Consider the following 17,274-nt stretch of genomic DNA (forward strand, 5'->3'; position numbering starts at 1 on the left):
AAAAAAACTAAATAAACACTGGGAATACATCTCTACAGACACAGACAGACTTTCTGCAAAATCTGCCATAGTGCAGTTTGAGAATAAACCTCCGCAAGTGTAGTTTTGAGAAACATTTTCTAATTACTGTATCATTACACCAACAAGTTTTCACATCATATGGTTCTCAAGCACATCATCTGAGCCAAATGACAGCATTCTAGTAACGCATATCAAAATTTACTATATATATATATATATATATATATATATATATATATAAAAAATGATCTCTCTTATTTTGTTAAAATTCACATTTTCAGAGATTCTGCAAGTGGTTCACATACTTTTTTCTGTGTATATATATATATATATATATATATATCTTCTCAAGTATTAAGGCAAATGTTCAAACCAGCCACATTTTAACACACATGTAGCACACTACAAAACTACAGATTTTGAATCAAATTTCTGGACCTCATTTCTGATAGAGTAACTTTACACAAAGTGGTGAGATTGATGAAAATCAATGAGACTACAGTTAAGCTAATTGTGCTGAAGGATGATTTTTTTTATTTTTTTTTATTAATTTTTACAAAACAAATGAACTTTTAAATGTAGCCTACCCATTTTACTTTTTGGCATATCATTTTTCTTTTTCTTTTTTTCCCACATGATAATTGAAAAATATGATTGCTAAATGCATATGCTTAAATCCCAGATGTCTGGGAATGAAGAGGTGCTTGGCCTGTATCCTTCATATCATATATTTTAAGAGGTGTTCTTTACAGCACTCTATAAGGAGTTGTAATTGGATAAGGACTCAATTTTAGCTGTTCAGATGAGTCGGGATGATGTGTGATCTCTTGTGTCTTGTCCTCTTTCCTTTTCTATGCCTCACAGCATTGTAGCTATAAAAACTGTCTTGAACGTGGCCCATGAGAATGTTATCTAGGTCTATAAAATATGTTCACTCTGAGAACTGAAATGATTTGTCTGCCAATATTGAGATACCACTGAGAAATGGCTGTAATGTAATTGGTCATGACAATGATAATTTTACATTGATAAAAAATGTTGTTGCTGTGATCTCTGGTTAAGAAGAGCAAAATTGGTTTTAAGTAAACTGTTGTGAAAGAGTGGGGACATTTGAAATATCAAAGGATTATCATATGTTAAATGTCATTATCTTTGCATAAATAAAATAAAACATTTTGTCATCATTTACTCATGCTAATGTCGTTCCAAACATTTGACTTTCTTTTTTTCTTCTGTGCAACACAAAAGAAGGTATTATGAAGAATTTTGGTAACCAAACAGTTTTGACTGGCATTGTCTTTATGGACAAAAAAAACAGAGACATTTCTCTAAACATATTTTTTTTGTTTGTTTGTTTCACAGAAGAAACAAAGTCATACAGGTTTCAAATGACATGAGGGTGAGTAAATGGTGAGAGAATTTTTTTGGTAAACTATACCTCTACATTTTTTCTATCACTACTAAAGGAATTAACCAGCACAGCACCCTCTTGAGGGAATAAATGTATATGCCAACATTTTCATTGACCTTTTTTGGCTTTAAGACTGCCTTTTAGGTTACACATTTTATTATTTTATTACACTATTTTTCACTTGACCCTCATTCTCTATTGTTTTACAGTGTTATCAAATGTTATTTTTTACTGAAACTTTTATATTAAGAAGTTTATATTAAGACAGTTCTGATGTGGACTTATTTACTTTACATAAACCACTCTCATAAAGTGACTGTGCCTCTGCTTTTACAGTGTGTGTATGTATATGTGTTAAGTCATTTCTATTCACAAGTTACAACTCGCATCTCTCTCTGAAGGCCTAAACTCACATCAAACATTTGAACAAAAGACATTTGCCAAAATTTACTAAAATATAACTATAATTTTTTTACTGCCAAGTACATATTGAAGTTAAAAAGTAACCATAGCAATAGGCAAAGTGTTTTGTTTATTTGATGACAATTATCTTTAGTTCATAGTTCATATAAGCTCATGACAATCACCTCACCATGTAAGCCAGATAATAATCCTTCATCCTAATCTCACGCTCTAAATTTAGAGTGTACCTTTTATCTTGTAAGACACTGTACTGTATGTGAAAATACATGCCATAGAGTCACGTGATTGGCATTTGGACAATGTCATAAATCCAGTTGGAAAGAGGAGCCATATGGAGGTGAGGGTAACTGAGTGTAAGTATTTTGCACCAAAAGAAGCTGTTAGTTATTTTAGTTTAATCCACGAGTCTTTTGGTGGCACAGATCCATTGAATTAAATGACTTGGCGGCTCCATATGTAGATGTCCCTCCACTGCTTTATATGCATACTGCTGAAATAATGTTGACTAAATAAATTAGATGTGAATTATTGTTCATGATGAGGTGAGATTATAGTATGAGCCCTGCTCTCACGTTAATGACACATGAAACTCCCACAAATGCATTTACATATATATGTACTGTAAATGACGTTCCATAGACTTCAGTTTCCTTAACAAAAAACTTCCTACATTTTTATATATACTTTTTACAAGTTAGGATATTGCTAGATGTCCTCAAATGGAGGTTATGTCAGATTTAGCCCACTTCTAGATACAACTTTGTCCCCAAAACATGGTTAACACACACACACCGATGTTAATACGCACAGACTACATAATAGAATAATTTTTTTATTTTTTTTTATTTGGACATGTTGACATTTCGTTGTCCTCAAATCACAAGTAACACTACAGAACACAATTTCTTAGCCATATTACAGTTCCAGTTATTTGATGAATAAGCAGCACCAAAAAGATTATAGGTTTTTGCATTTTACATTATTAAATGTCTCTTGCTGCCAATGCAAACAATTCTATAAATAAATCATCAGTAATTAAAGAGTTAGTTCACCCAAAAATGAAAATTCTGTTATTAATTACTCACCCTCATGTCGTTCCACACCCGTAAGACCTTTGTTCATCTTCGGAACACAAATTAAGATATTTTTGATAAAATCTGATTGCTCAGTGAGGCCTTCATTACCAGCAAGATAATTAACACTTTCAGATGCCCAAAAAACTACTAAATATGTAACAAATGTTAAAAAGAGGTGCTTACCAACAACTTCTGATGAAGGCCTTGGATGGCCGAAACATCATGTTGTTTTAATTAATAAACGAACTTTGAAGAGTGAGTGTTGCACTTTTGTTCAGCTCAGAAAGCTACTAAAGACTTATTTAAAACAGTTCATGTGACTACAGTGGTTCAACCTTGATGTTATGAAGTGACAAGAATACTTTTTGTCCAGCAAAAAAAAAAAAATAAATAAGGACTTTATTCAACAATATCTAGTGATGGGCGATTTGAAAACACTGCTTCATGAAGTTTCGAAGCTTTGCGAATCTTTTGTTTAGAATCAGTGGTTCGGAGCGTGAAAGTGATTTCAGTAAACGAGGCTTTGTTACATCATAAGCGTTTCGAAATTTCAATGATTCACCACTGAGGGGGGCATGACTTTGCCAGTTTGATACACGCTGCGAACCACTGATTCGAAACAAAAGATTCGTAAAGCTTCATGAAGCAGTGTTTTCAAATCGCCCATCACTAGATATTGTTGAATAAAGTCGTTATTTTGGCACACAAGTAAAGTATTCTTGTTGCTTCATAACATTAAGGTTGATCCACTGTAGTCACATGAACTGTTTTAAATATGTCTTTAGTAGCTTTCTGAGCATCCGAAAGTGTTAATTATCTGGCTGGCAATGAAGGTCTCACTGAGCCATCCGATTTTATCAAAAGTATCTTAATTTGTGTTCCGAAGATGAACGGGTCTTACGGGTGTGGAACGACATGATGGTGAGTAATTAATGACAGAATTTTCATTTTTGATTGAACTATTTAAAATGGATATCATCAATACAATGTGGAAAGAATTTTTTTACAGCATTCTATGATTGTAGTTTTTCTACACTGTAAAAAAAAATTATAATTTTAACAGTAAAAGAATGCTAAAACTAAAATGCTACAGTAATAATTGTTTATCGGTAAGTTCCCTTACTTTAGATGGTGAAAAACTGTAATAGATGTAATGAGACATTTCATGTAATTTTACAGTAAAATACTGTTAAATGTACAGTTTTGGGAAAAAGAAAAAAGTCATCTATTAATGTAAAAAATAATAATGTGAAAAACATAAATTGGCAATCCCAGAATTCCCTTTGTTACACTTCACATTTGATGTTTTTTTTTTTGTTTTGTTTTTTTTGTTTTTTTTAAATGAAATAACTTTTTTTTCCTTAGTTTTTCTTATCTCTTATGTATATTAGGGATATTTACAGATAATGAAATACACATTTTGTTCTGTAAATTTAAATTCAGTCTGTAAAACTTAAAATGTTGCTACCATACTTTTTACAGTAACGTTCTGGCAACCATAGCTGCCGTTTATTTATTTATATATTTATTTTAAAGTGTATATACCACTTAATCATCATCACTATAATGGTCTTCATCACTACTATTGTCATCACTATCATCATCATTATCATCATCATCATAATCATCATCATCCTCAGTGTTGACCTTTCCAGAGAGAACATCCTCTATCCAGTCCTCCAGCTCCTCAGCTGATGGTAGAGCTTCATCGTTAGGCATGCTCAACCACACACTGTCAGCCTGTAAAACACACATACACATGGGTTTCCATGTTTTATGGGGACTTTCCATAGACATTTCCATTTTATACTGTACAAACTGTATGAACAAGAACTAATCATATATGCGATTGATTACAATTCATTGTAATTAATTCACAATATATGTTTAATTCCCCCTTGGGTTGATATATGCGTCATAATTGATCATAAAGCTTTATGATTTATTATAATTCATATATTTATATAACCCATAAATTGATTAATAACTGTACAACCGCTACAAAGCTGTTTTCCTCATGGGAACCAAAAAAATGTCCCTGTAAGGTCAAAGATTTCTGGTACTCCTTGTGGGGGGTTTGTTCTCATAACGTAGGGAATACCTGAACCACACACACACACACACACACACACACACAAGGTTAACTTAAGTAAAACATGATTTTGATTTCAAATGAGTATGAATATTTAGGCCTTATACATTTATTTATTTACTGAGTGTGTATTTATTTATTTATTTCATGATAAAACATGATATTACTGTTATACATTTTAAATTAGTTTGTTTGTTAGATTTTTAGGTTCTAAGTGAAAGCATAACCAGACACACATGCTGCAAATTAGGTATTAGTTAAGCATGTTTACAGAGAGCATCTGCTGCTCAAATTATTGCAGCAATGTTATTCTGTAGTGTCTTTGTCAAAAAAAAAACAATAAAATAAAAATTATAGCTGCAAGCAGTGATGACAGGCCCCACCGCCATGCCGTGCCATCCCACCTTGCACAGTTTAGGGGAAACTGTGCAAGGTAGGAAATGTGCATTCTATGTCTTTATTTTGCCATTAAAACTGATAGAAAAAGATCCTAAGACCTAGTCCTAAGAGATTTCTTATCCTGCATAGAAAATAGCAAAACCACACAACAATGAAAGGGTTAAACTCTAAACTATCAAGAGTGTAAAATAGACTTTCTCTCTCTCTCACACACACACACACACACACACAGAGAGAGAGAGAAAAGCAGAGTGAGATTAATGGACTAGTTGTATACTGTTTCCCAGTTTAGCCAGAATATTCAACAACATATTAAGCCAAAAAAAAAAAAAAAAAAAAATCTAAACATATATATATATATATATATATATATATATATATATATATATATATATATATTCAAATGCAATACCTAATAAAAGCAAGTCATTATGTCTGAAAACACTGTTCTCAGTAACATAGGTCAATTTCAAATGAGCGGGAAGTTATCATTTGCAGCTTATCATTTTTGTAGGTCCAGAAATATTTATCTTAAGGTCTTTTTATATTTTTATTAACCTAAATATTAAACTAATTCAACATATTTAACAAAACAAATAAAATCAAAACTGTGACAGAAAGTAGTCTATGATAATGTAAATGTAATTGTAAATGTATATATCCAAATGCAAAAGGTAATAATAGTAATTATGTTTTCAGCAACAAGGCTTTTCAGCATTGAAGATCCTAGTGAACACAGTGGCCTCAATCATCCGTAAATGGAAGAAGTTTGAAACCACCCGGACTCTTCCTAGAGCGGGCCGCCCGGCCAAACTGAGCGATCGGGGGAGAAGGGCCTTAGTCGGGGAGGTTACCAAGAACCCTATGGTCACTCTGACAGAGCTCCAGCATTTCTCTATGGAGAAAGGAGAACCTTCCAAAAGAACAACCATCTGTGCAGCACTCCACCAATCAGGCCTGTATGGTAGTGTAGCTAGACGGAAGCCGAAAGATGAATGCATCAATTTACAGAGACATTCTTGATAAAAACCTGCTCCAGAGCACTCTGGACCTGACTGAGGTTCATCTTCCAACAGGACAACGACCCTAAGCACACAGCCAAGATAACAAAGGAGCGGCTATGGGACAACTCTGAGAATGTCCTTGAATGACCTGATGGAGCTTGGGAGGTCTTGCAAAGAAGAATGGGAGAAACTGCCCAAAAATAGGTGTGCCAAGCTTGTATCATTATATTTAAAAAGACTTGAGGCTGTAACTGCCAAAGGTGCTTCAACAAAGTATTGTGCAAAGGCTGTGAATACTTATGTACATGATTTTTTTTTTTTTTTTTTTTTGCATACATTTGCAAAGATTTCAAACAAACTTCTTTCACATTGTTATTATGGGGTATTGTTTGTTGGTAGTGTTTGGTAGTGTTTTGCTTAATATCTGTTCTGGGTCAGTTGCTTCGTTTATTCTTTGCTGCTAGGAAGGATTTAATTCGTATCTGTGTTTGTCCTATTTCCTACCTCGACTATATAGAATTGTATTTTAATTGTACTTGTTTAGAATAACAGCTGCGTTTGCAGACTTTATTGGTGTTATTGCCCGCACTTAAGCTTTAGTTAGTTTCGGTTTTCAGCCATTCACGGGTTTAGGCTTTTGCAGTGCTGATTTGCAAGGCGGGCCTAGCTCGTTTCAATCACGTGTTAATAAGCAGTATATTAATTGTGTGTGCGCGCTGTCGCGGAAGCGTCAGCGGGAGCGTTCAGCCTCCTCGTGTGAAGACCGACTCGGGTAAAGACCTGCGACTCTACCTGCGCGACTCCACCGAGCAACGAAACCGGTAGGCACTTAAGTTTCTTCCCTCCTTTCACACTTTTCCTTCTTCCTCAGCATGTGCTTTCAACTCATTCCTGTTGTCTCTCGGCAACGCTCCACTAACCCACGTAAAAGGTAGCGCAATGTTTCTAACCTGCGTCCTGTTTACTCCTCTTCTAACACTAATACTCCTCTCTCTGTCTCTGTGGGTCTATGGAATTGTCAGTCAGCAGTTAACAAAGCTGACTTCATTCCAGCCTTTGCTACTAATTCTTCTCTTAATATCTTGGGCTTGACTGAGACCTGGATTCGTCCAGAGGACTCAGCAACTCCTGCTGCTCTCTCCAACAACTTCACTTTCTCTCATACCCCTCGCCAATCTGGTAGGGGTGGGGGCACAGGTCTTCTCATTTCTGACAATTGGAAATACTCGACTCATTCCTCTCTTTGCAACTACAATTCATTTGAGTTTCATGCTATTACAATCTCAATTCCTGTCAAAATTCATATCGTAGTAATTTATCACCCCCCAGGCCAACTGGGTACCTTTGTAGAGGAACTGGACATGCTGCTGTCCTCATTCCCAGAGGATGGTAGCCCACTTGTAGTTTTTGGCGATTTCAACATTCATCTAGAGAAGCCTTATGCTTCAGACTTCCACTCTCTTCTAGCCTCATTCGATCTTAATTGGCTCATCACCACAAGTACACACAAATCTGGCAACCAACTTGATCTCATTTACACACGCAACTGCATCACCGACAACATTCTGGTAAAACCTCTGCACATTTCCGATCATTTCTTCATTACTTTTAATCTACAACTCCCCATTTGTTCACCACCAACCCCGCTACCAGTTACCTTCAGACGAAACCTGCGCTCTCTTTCTTCTTCTCATCTTTCCTCTACTGTATCATCCTCTCTTCCCTCACCCTCACAATTCACATCTCTAGATGTGAATACAGCAACAGACACTTTATGTTCCACATTAACTTCTTCTCTAGATAGTATCTGTCCTCTGTCATCCAGGCCTGCACGTGCCACTCCCTCTAATCCCTGGTTATCTGATGTTCTTCGTGAACATCGGACCAAACTCAGGGCTGCAGAGAGGAAGTGGCACAAATCAAAAGACCAATTTGACCTAAGTAGCTATCAATCTCTGCTCTCATCCTTTTCTGCTGAAATTCATGCTGCTAAATCTTCCTATTTCCACAACAAAATCAACAGCGCTCCAAACACACGCACACTTTTCAAAACATTCAACTCTCTCCTCTGCCCCCCTCCACCGCCACCCACCTTATCCCTTACTGCTGATAATTTTGCTACATTTTTCACTGACAAAACATCTACCATCAGCAGTCAGTTCTCCGCTCCACACACACAGGAACTCAGACCAACCACACACACAGCCACACACCTCCTCTCTTCATTCTCCCCCCTCACTGAGACAGAAGTATCCAAACTTCTCCTCTCCAGCCATCCCACCACCTGCCCTCTAGATCCCATACCCACACACCTTCTACAAGCCATCGCTCCCACACTTTTACCAGCACTGACACACATCATCAACACATCTCTCCACACTGGCACTTTCCCTAACACATTCAAGCAGGCTTGGGTAACCCCACTGCTTAAGAAACCCACATTAAACACGTCTCTTGTAGACAGCTACAGACCTGTTTCTCTCCTACCATTCATAGGAAAAACACTTGAACGAGTTGTTTTCAACCAGGTGTCATCTTTCCTCTCACAGAGCAACCAATTGGATGTCAATCAATCCGGTTTCAAGAGTGGCCACTCGACTGAGACTGCACTGCTGTCGGTCACTGAATCCCTGCGGATTGCAAAGGCTGATTCCAAATCATCAGTTCTCATTCTGCTCGATCTATCTGCTGCCTTTGACACGGTGAATCATCAGATCCTCCTGTCCACCCTCTCATCACTGGGCATCACAGGTACTCCGCTTCTCTGGTTTGAATCCTATCTCACAGGAAGGTCTTTCAGGGTTGCCTGGAGAGGGGAGGTATCCAAAGCTCATCAACTGACCACGGGTGTTCCTCAGGGTTCAGTTCTTGGACCCCTCCTCTTCTCCATTTACACTACATCACTTGGTCCCATCATTCAGGCACATGGTTTCTCCTACCATTGCTATGCTGATGACACACAACTCTTCCTTTCATTCCAACCAGATGATCCCACAGTAGCTGCACGGATCTCAAGCTGTCTGGCGGACATCTCGGCATGGATGAAAGAACATCATCTACAGCTCAACCTGGCTAAGACTGAGCTTCTCGTCTTCCCTGCCAATCCGACTCTAAATTACGATTTCAGCATCCAGCTAGGTACATCCTCAATTACCCCGTCAAATGCGGCCAGAAATCTTGGAGTAATCCTTGATGACCAACTGTCCTTCAAAGACCACATTGCAAAGACAGCTCGGTCATGCAGATTTGCACTATACAACATCAGGAAAATCAGGCCCTTTCTAACAGAACATGCAACACAACTTCTGGTCCAGGCCCTGGTCATTTCTAGGCTTGATTACTGCAATGCTCTTCTGGCTGGACTGCCATCATGCACAATCAAGCCTCTACAAATGATTCAGAACGCAGCAGCACGTCTCGTCTTCAACGAGCCCAAAAGAGCCCACGTCACGCCTCTCTTCATCTCACTGGCTACCACTTGCTGCTCGCATCAAATTCAAGGCGTTGACGCTTGCTTACAGATCAGCCACAGGCTAAGCACCCTCCTACTTCCACTCACTCTTACGGGTCTACACTCCTACCAGAAACCTGCGCTCATTAAAGGAGCGAAGGCTTGTGGTACCATCACAGAGAGGCACAAAATCACTTTCCAGAACGTTCTCGTTCACTGTTCCTTGCTGGTGGAACAATCTTCCTGCCTCCATCCGGAATGCGGAATCCCTGGCAATATTCAAAAGACAGCTGAAAACCCATCTCTTTCGTGAGCACTTAACCTCATCTTAAAAAAAAAAAAAAAAAAAAACCTTCTTATTCCTATCCTTTCACTTCCTCTAATCCCTCTCTATTGTAGCTTAGGATAATCTGAGCACTGCCTATAACTTGTATTATGAGCACTTCTTGTCTATTTGCCTCGTCATGACGACTCGCATGTTGTATTCCTCACTTGTAAGTCGCTTTGGATAAAAGCGTCTGCCAAATGAATAAATGTAAATGTAATGTAAATGTTTGTAAAATTTTGAGGAAAATAGTGAATTTAATCCCTTTTGGAATAAGGCTGTAACATAACAAAATGTGGAAAAAGTGAAGCGCTGTGAATACGTTCCAGATGCACTGTATTTGTGTGTTGAGCTTCATGCAATTTGAAGCATGCTAAGAGTCTTAAAAACACCCCCCAAAAAAGTAAAGTTTGACACGTTGCCATGACAAGAGTATTCAATATATCAAGAATCCTTTCACAGGTGTACATCTGTAGTGTCTTGACATTATTCTGATGAAGACTGAAGCAAATCGTGCCACAGTAAGAAAGCATTTTGAAAGTGACACACTTCCTACTGCAGTTGGTGGCACTATGACTTTGACTCACAATAGTCAAATCCATGTGATCGGCCCCCTACAACAAAAACACAGCTGAAGTTTCATCAAAATCAGTCAATGTATGCAGACGGTGTAACACACTTCCTGTTTCCCTTTTTTCACCATAAATTTGTTGCCTCTCCATGGCTGTATGAAGTTTGGTTACTGTAGATGTAAAGGGGTGCGGTACAGAGCCCCTCAAATACAACCATACAGTGGGTATGGAAAGTATTCAGACACCCTTACATTTTTCACTCTTTGTTATATTGCAGCCATTTGCTAAAATAATTTAAGTTCTTTTTTTTCCCTCATTAATGTACACACAGCACCCCATATTGACATAAAAACACAGAATTGTTGAAATTTTTGCAGATTTATTAAAAAAGAAAAACTGAAATATCACATGGTCCTAAGTATTCAGACCCTTTGCTCAGTATTTAGTAGAAGCACCCTTTTGATCTAATACAGCCATGAGTCTTTTTGGGAAAGATGCAACAAGTTTTTCACACCTGGATTTGGGGATCCTCTGCCATTCCTCCTTGCAGATCCTCTCCAGTTCTGTCAGGTTGGATGGTAAACGTTGGTGGACAGCCATTTTTAGGTCTCTCCAGAGATGCTCAATTGGGTTTAAGTCAGGGCTCTGACTGGGCCATTCAAGAACAGTCACGGAGTTGTTGTGAAGCCACTCCTTCGTTATTTTAGCTGTGTGCTTAGGGTCATTGTCTTGTTGGAAGGTAAACCTTCGGCCCAGTCCTGAGCACTCTGGAGAAGGTTTTCATCCAGGATATCCCTGTACTTAGCCGCATTCATCTTTCCCTCGATTGCAACCAGTCGTCCTGTCCATGCAGCTGAAAAACACCCCCACAGCATGATGCTGCCACCACCATGCTTCACTGTTGGGACTGTATTGGACAGGTGATGAGCAGTGCCTGGTTTTCTCCACACATACCGCTTAGAATTAAGGCCAAAAAGTTCTATCTTGGTCTCATCAGACCAGAGAATCTTATTTCTCACCATCTTGGAGTCCTTCAGGTGTTTATTAGCAAACTCCATGCGGGCTTTCATGTGTCTTGCACTGAGGAGAGGCTTCCTTCGGGCCACTCTGCCATAAAGCCCCGACTGGTGGAGGGCTGCAGTGATGGTTGACTTTCTACAACTTTCTCCCATCTCCCGACTGCATCTCTGGAGCTCAGCCACAGTGATCTTTGGGTTCTTCTTTACCTCTCTCACCAAGGCTCTTCTCCCCCAATAGCTCAGTTTGGCCAGACGGCAAGCTCTAGGAAGGGTTCTGGTCATCCCAAACATCTTCCATTTAAGGATTATGGAGGCCACTGTGCTCTTAGGAACCTTAAGTGCAGCAGAATTTTTTTTGTAAACTTGGCCAGATCTGTGCCTTGCCACAATTCTGTCTCTGAGCTCTTCAGGCAGTTCCTTTGACCTCATGATTCTCATTTGCTCTGACATGCATTGTGAGCTGTAAGGTCTTATATAGACAGGTGTGTGGCTTTCCTAATCAAGTCCTATCAGTATAATCAAACACAGCTGGACTCAAATGAAGGTGTAGAACCATCTCAAGGATGATCAGAAGAAACGGACAGCACCTGAGTTAAATATATGAGTGTCACAGCAAAGGGTCTGAATACTTAGGACCATGTGATATTTCAGTTTTTCTTTTTTAATAAATCTGCAAAAATGTCAACAATTCTGTGTTTTTCTGTCAATATGGGGTGCTGTGTGTACATTAATGAGGGAAAAAAAATTAACTTAAATGTTTTTAGCAAATGGTTGCAATATAACAAAGAGTGAAAAATTTAAGGGGGTCTGAATACTTTCCGTATCCACTGTATAAAAGAGTGTACCACAAAACCCCCCCACGAACCCCCTATGACAACCTGTGCTCGGCCCAGATGGCTGACGATTCCAACGATTCCATAATTCCACAATTCCATGTGTAAAGTTTTAAGAGTTTTTGAGCATGTTAAGGGCCCCAAATGTGCCCAAAAGGTTGGATTTTTAACCAAGGAAAACAGTAGGCATTTCAGTAGGTGTTAGGATTGTAAAATTAAAATTTGAATAAAGAATAGTGTGTGATTAAATGGTTTATCATGCTGTAGATCATTATGGGTATGTTATGTGAAACTTTACCTCAAAAGAGTATGATAGTTTAAAGCTAAAATGTGTCATATACAACCTACAAGTTTCAATGTAGAGAAGTTTTTAAAAAGAAACACAAAGTGTTTTAACAGAGAGATGAATGCTAGGACAGAAAAAAAATACTTTAATAACATCAAAACCAAAGGTCAAAGTTACTTACATCAGTCACATTCACCACACCAATCTGGGGTCGGAAAAGGTCCACCTTAAAGGTCTTCTCCCAATAGGAAGTTAACTGCAGATGAATTAACTATTACAATATTGTCACAAGTGTTTCAGTTCAAGCAGAGAAATACTGTGTAGAAATGGATGGGATAACATCTTACCAGAGGAAATTCATCAGGATCAATCCACATTATGCTTAGATCTGGGTTTTTAGTATTGTCCCTTGCAACCTCCTTTAAAATTTCCAGGAATTCATAACCGTCTATGAAGTGGGGGAAAAAAGAGCACAAATTAAGCGATTGACTAAGCAAATAATACAATCATTCTGAGGTACAAAATCTAGTCTTGGTGATAGCAATAAACAGTTTTCAAGTTGTTGCTCTCCATTGTGGGGAAATAACAACCTGGATCCTCCTCCTCAGCAAAGGCAACAATGTGGATTCCATCCATGTCATCCTCCTGTTGATTGAGTAGATAACCAGTAGCCATTTAATCAACAGATTACTTTCAATAGTTAAGTCTTACAGATAGTCCCACAATCCAGTCTTGCTCACCCAAGTCTCAAACATGTCCTCAGCATGAAGCTTTCTCAGAGTGGGCCTGGGGAAGATCAAACACTCTGTTTTTAGAATAAAAGTGGATACTTTAGATAATATTTTTTTAACTATGTCAAAGTTCTGCAGTTACCACTGATATCACCTTCTATGTTGATTAACAAAGTCCACTATCTCCTCTTCTGAGTTGGGTCTGCCTGGAATGGATACAGGCTCGTCCATGAAAGGCTCGTAGAAATCGATTTCATTCATTTTTAGAGTCAGTTGTTTTGCCACCTGCAGCATGAAAGGGTTACAAATAAAGCCAACACAGAATCCTGTTTCCTAAAAAATGTTCATAGCCATTTACGCACATATATCTTCTCACTTTTATACCAGAATAACATACACCAAAATAAATTCTCATGGCCATAACTTTTTATTGTAAAAGAATGGACTGCACACACCCCTTTGTCAAAAGTGGCAAAAAACTTCACATATGGTTGGAACTTCTCTGCAGTGACCTGAAAGGCCTTGTAGTCTGAGAAATAAAAAGAGAGTGAGAAAAATACAAACACAAATATAATTATCCATCAACTCTTAAAAACTGTAATAAAATATTAAACACTGGGAATTAAATATTTTAGTGCTGAAGCATCAAGCATGTGCTCTCACATCATATCCAGAGGTCACAGCAAAGGCTTCAGCTATCTCCCAGCTGAAATGGGATTTTTAATAAAACAGTATAGCAATCATGTAAAGAAGATAAACTCTCTCACCTAACTCTCTGCAATGCCCTTTTAAGGGAATGGCTCTATAGCTGTTTTGATCAGCTGTTTTTGCGTTTAATAGTATGTGGGGTTACCACAGGGCCCGGTTAAGCTGACATCTGGACTTGTATGATTTAACAAGACATACTGTAGGAAAAGGCTTAAACAGAGCTATGGCCATAAATTATGTCAAACACACACCACCAAAAGCACAGATAATCAACTCAGATTGATAACTCAGCACAGATAATCAAAGAATTCATGAGCTGTAAATCATAAATACAAAGTTCCGTCATGAAACTCTAGCTGGTACAGGCTGATAGGTCCTTAACTCAATCTGCTTGCAATCACATTATTCTCTATAGAGCACAGCTGGTTCCTGCTGTATCAGTAGGCAATGAACTTGTTGCTCAACCTTCAAATACTTCAAATACCTTCAGCATTTGCTGTAGCAGTTTGGAGTGCACTTTTAGAATCCCTCCACCTTCCCCAGTTCTACCTGTATGTTAGATATTTCTGCCCATTTTTGATATTTCAACTTATGGACAGTTGCATTACATTTCCTCTACTTTTTCCCTATAGATAGAGACCATGAATAGAAATAGAAAAAAGCAACATTAAATAAAAACATACAAATATAATTTGAACACAAAAAATATCTGAACATGTTCAAAGAATGTACCAGCCTTAAATAAGAGATCTTAGAGATCCCAACTATTCAAATTCAATATGTCGCTGAAGTTGAGAAAAACGTTGGGCCAAATAAGACACAATATAACTAGTTCATAAATACCTCATAAATCCACAATGAATGGAATGAGTGAGTCATACTTATTATAACATAGCCACAAAATTATAATTTTACATACATACTTCAATGGGACACAAAAATGCCACTCACGCTCAGATTCTTCACCCTTGAAGTAGCCGATAAGGCGTATGTCTTCATCCATTCGCTCAAAAGCGCGTTGTTCCATGGGGTTACTGATTAACTCCACTGGGTCCTCCAGCAGCTAAAAAATGATGTGACATACACACAGAATGGGAAAGAAAAGCCATGTATCAAATGTTAGTATGTTCCATACAGCCACAGTATGCACAAAATTGTTTAGCCTTATGTTTGTGTGTAAAATATTCCTGCAGTAAGTATCTACAAATTATAATAATACTGATCCAGAACAGGAATCTTATTATAAATATGTGCTGTTACTTAAGAAGTGTATTAATATATACTCTGTTAAGAAATCATAAAAACAAGTACAGTCAGGGACTTGGGTCCGTATTCTTAAAGCTTCTAAGAATCCTCTCAGAAAGCTCCTAATTTATCTTTAAAACTTCTATGTAGGAGTCTTAGCTTAAGCGCGATTCGAGACCAATCTGAGAGCAACTCTGAGTGAGGAAAAGACAAAAACTTTAACTTAATGAAGAGGCGGGGCTGACCCCATTTCTATGTCTTGTGAATACTGTGATTGGTTTGTTGTCCAAGAAGGGAAAAAAAGATCACTTCTATGTATAGTGTGGATTATAAGCCTTCACTTTGAAATTACAGGCGTTATTTTTCCTGTTTCAGTGTACTCACACATTATATAAATATTCTTTATTTTTCATTTACCATGCTGTTAATGTCATACTTGGAAATGAACAGCGACACAATAAGAGGTTCTGAAAGTGCTGTAATTGTTTGTGTGATCACTTTGCATATAGAAGGTTGTGACAGACCCAAATCATCACTGCTGCATAGTTGCATTTTTCCAGTTGCCAAATATGTTAATGTAGTGACTACTTCCATTTCTGGCGCTATGGTATTTCTGTGCTGCGCTCTCTAATAAGATCGGTCACAAACATGATCCCTACACAATCTAATGTGTAGCGTCTTAATGTGTAGCGTCTTATTATCTCACTGTCATGCATTGTGTGCAACACATTTCTTCTCCCTCTTCATGTTTTGTCCATTTTCTCCACTGCTAAAGAAACTCTTAAGCCTCTTAAGTCCTTGTCCGTACTCCTACCAATTTTGGACCTTAAGATCTCTTTTAAGGCTTAAAATGCTTTCTGAATTACTTTTTTCTTTCACTAGGATTTTTATTTAATTTTAAGAGGAAATGCACACATTTCTAAGAATTTTCTTCGAATTTTGTCACTAGGAGCTACTCTTTGCAGTAAGATTTTTTATGAATACCCGGGCCCTGACACTTCCAGCCCAGTAAATTTCACTCACATCCAGCAGGAATTCAACCAGTGTGTCTGCAGAGAGCTCTCCATCAAACTCGATCACTCTTTCATCCTTAAAAACATAGATGCTTCCCTCTTCCTCCAGACCTAATGGACAAAGATCACATATCTCAAAGATACTAAGACGTATCAGGCATTTTTATTGAAAAGGTAGAGTAAGAACATTTAATTTAAAAAGCAATATTATTATCACAGTAATTCATGGAAACAAAGCTTCTTACCAAGCTTTTTGGCAACTTTAGCATCCTTGTGTGAGTCAACCATTCCAAAACCAATATCCTTGTCTTCAAGAACCTGAGCAGCGAGCTAGTGATGCATGGAAGAGACACATCAGTACATTCATTGTGTGAGAAATATTTTTCTCAGAAGTCATGGCATACCAGTTTGCCAGTCTGTACAAACAACTTTAGTCTGTAAGACAAGGCAATGCAAGTTTACTTATAGGCCTATAGCAGATTTCATACACAATGGTAATTGAAGTGCCTTACATGAAAAGGAAACAAACACATAAGAATAAAAATTCAATGCATAAGAAATAAAAATAACAATAAAAGCAGAGTCAGAGAGTTTCAGTCAGAATATTTGTCAGGTAGCCATGCGTTACTCTTGCTCTGGTACTACGGTTCATCCCTTTTTTCCAA

At 37.8% G+C, this 17,274-nt stretch overlaps 1 protein-coding gene across 1 annotated transcript in view; it reads right to left on the minus strand.

The window, feature by feature from the left end:
• Positions 1-3,828: 3,828 nt before the first annotated feature.
• LOC125272292 (calsequestrin-2-like) overlaps positions 3,829-17,274 on the minus strand; it is a 41,343-nt gene continuing 27,897 nt past the window's right edge. Inside the window, exons 2-11 of the mRNA XM_048197044.1 lie at positions 16,855-16,939; positions 16,620-16,720; positions 15,303-15,414; positions 14,099-14,172; positions 13,798-13,928; positions 13,653-13,698; positions 13,503-13,557; positions 13,260-13,360; positions 13,094-13,168; positions 3,829-4,671 (exon numbers count right to left, since the gene is read on the minus strand). Of these exons, the coding sequence (XP_048053001.1) occupies positions 4,480-4,671; positions 13,094-13,168; positions 13,260-13,360; positions 13,503-13,557; positions 13,653-13,698; positions 13,798-13,928; positions 14,099-14,172; positions 15,303-15,414; positions 16,620-16,720; positions 16,855-16,939 (972 nt within the window). The 3' untranslated portion in view covers positions 3,829-4,479. The remainder of the gene's footprint in view (positions 4,672-13,093; positions 13,169-13,259; positions 13,361-13,502; positions 13,558-13,652; positions 13,699-13,797; positions 13,929-14,098; positions 14,173-15,302; positions 15,415-16,619; positions 16,721-16,854; positions 16,940-17,274) is intronic.

Source organism: Megalobrama amblycephala, linkage group LG7, assembly GCF_018812025.1.
Source record: "Megalobrama amblycephala isolate DHTTF-2021 linkage group LG7, ASM1881202v1, whole genome shotgun sequence".
Taxonomy (NCBI): domain Eukaryota; kingdom Metazoa; phylum Chordata; class Actinopteri; order Cypriniformes; family Xenocyprididae; genus Megalobrama; species Megalobrama amblycephala.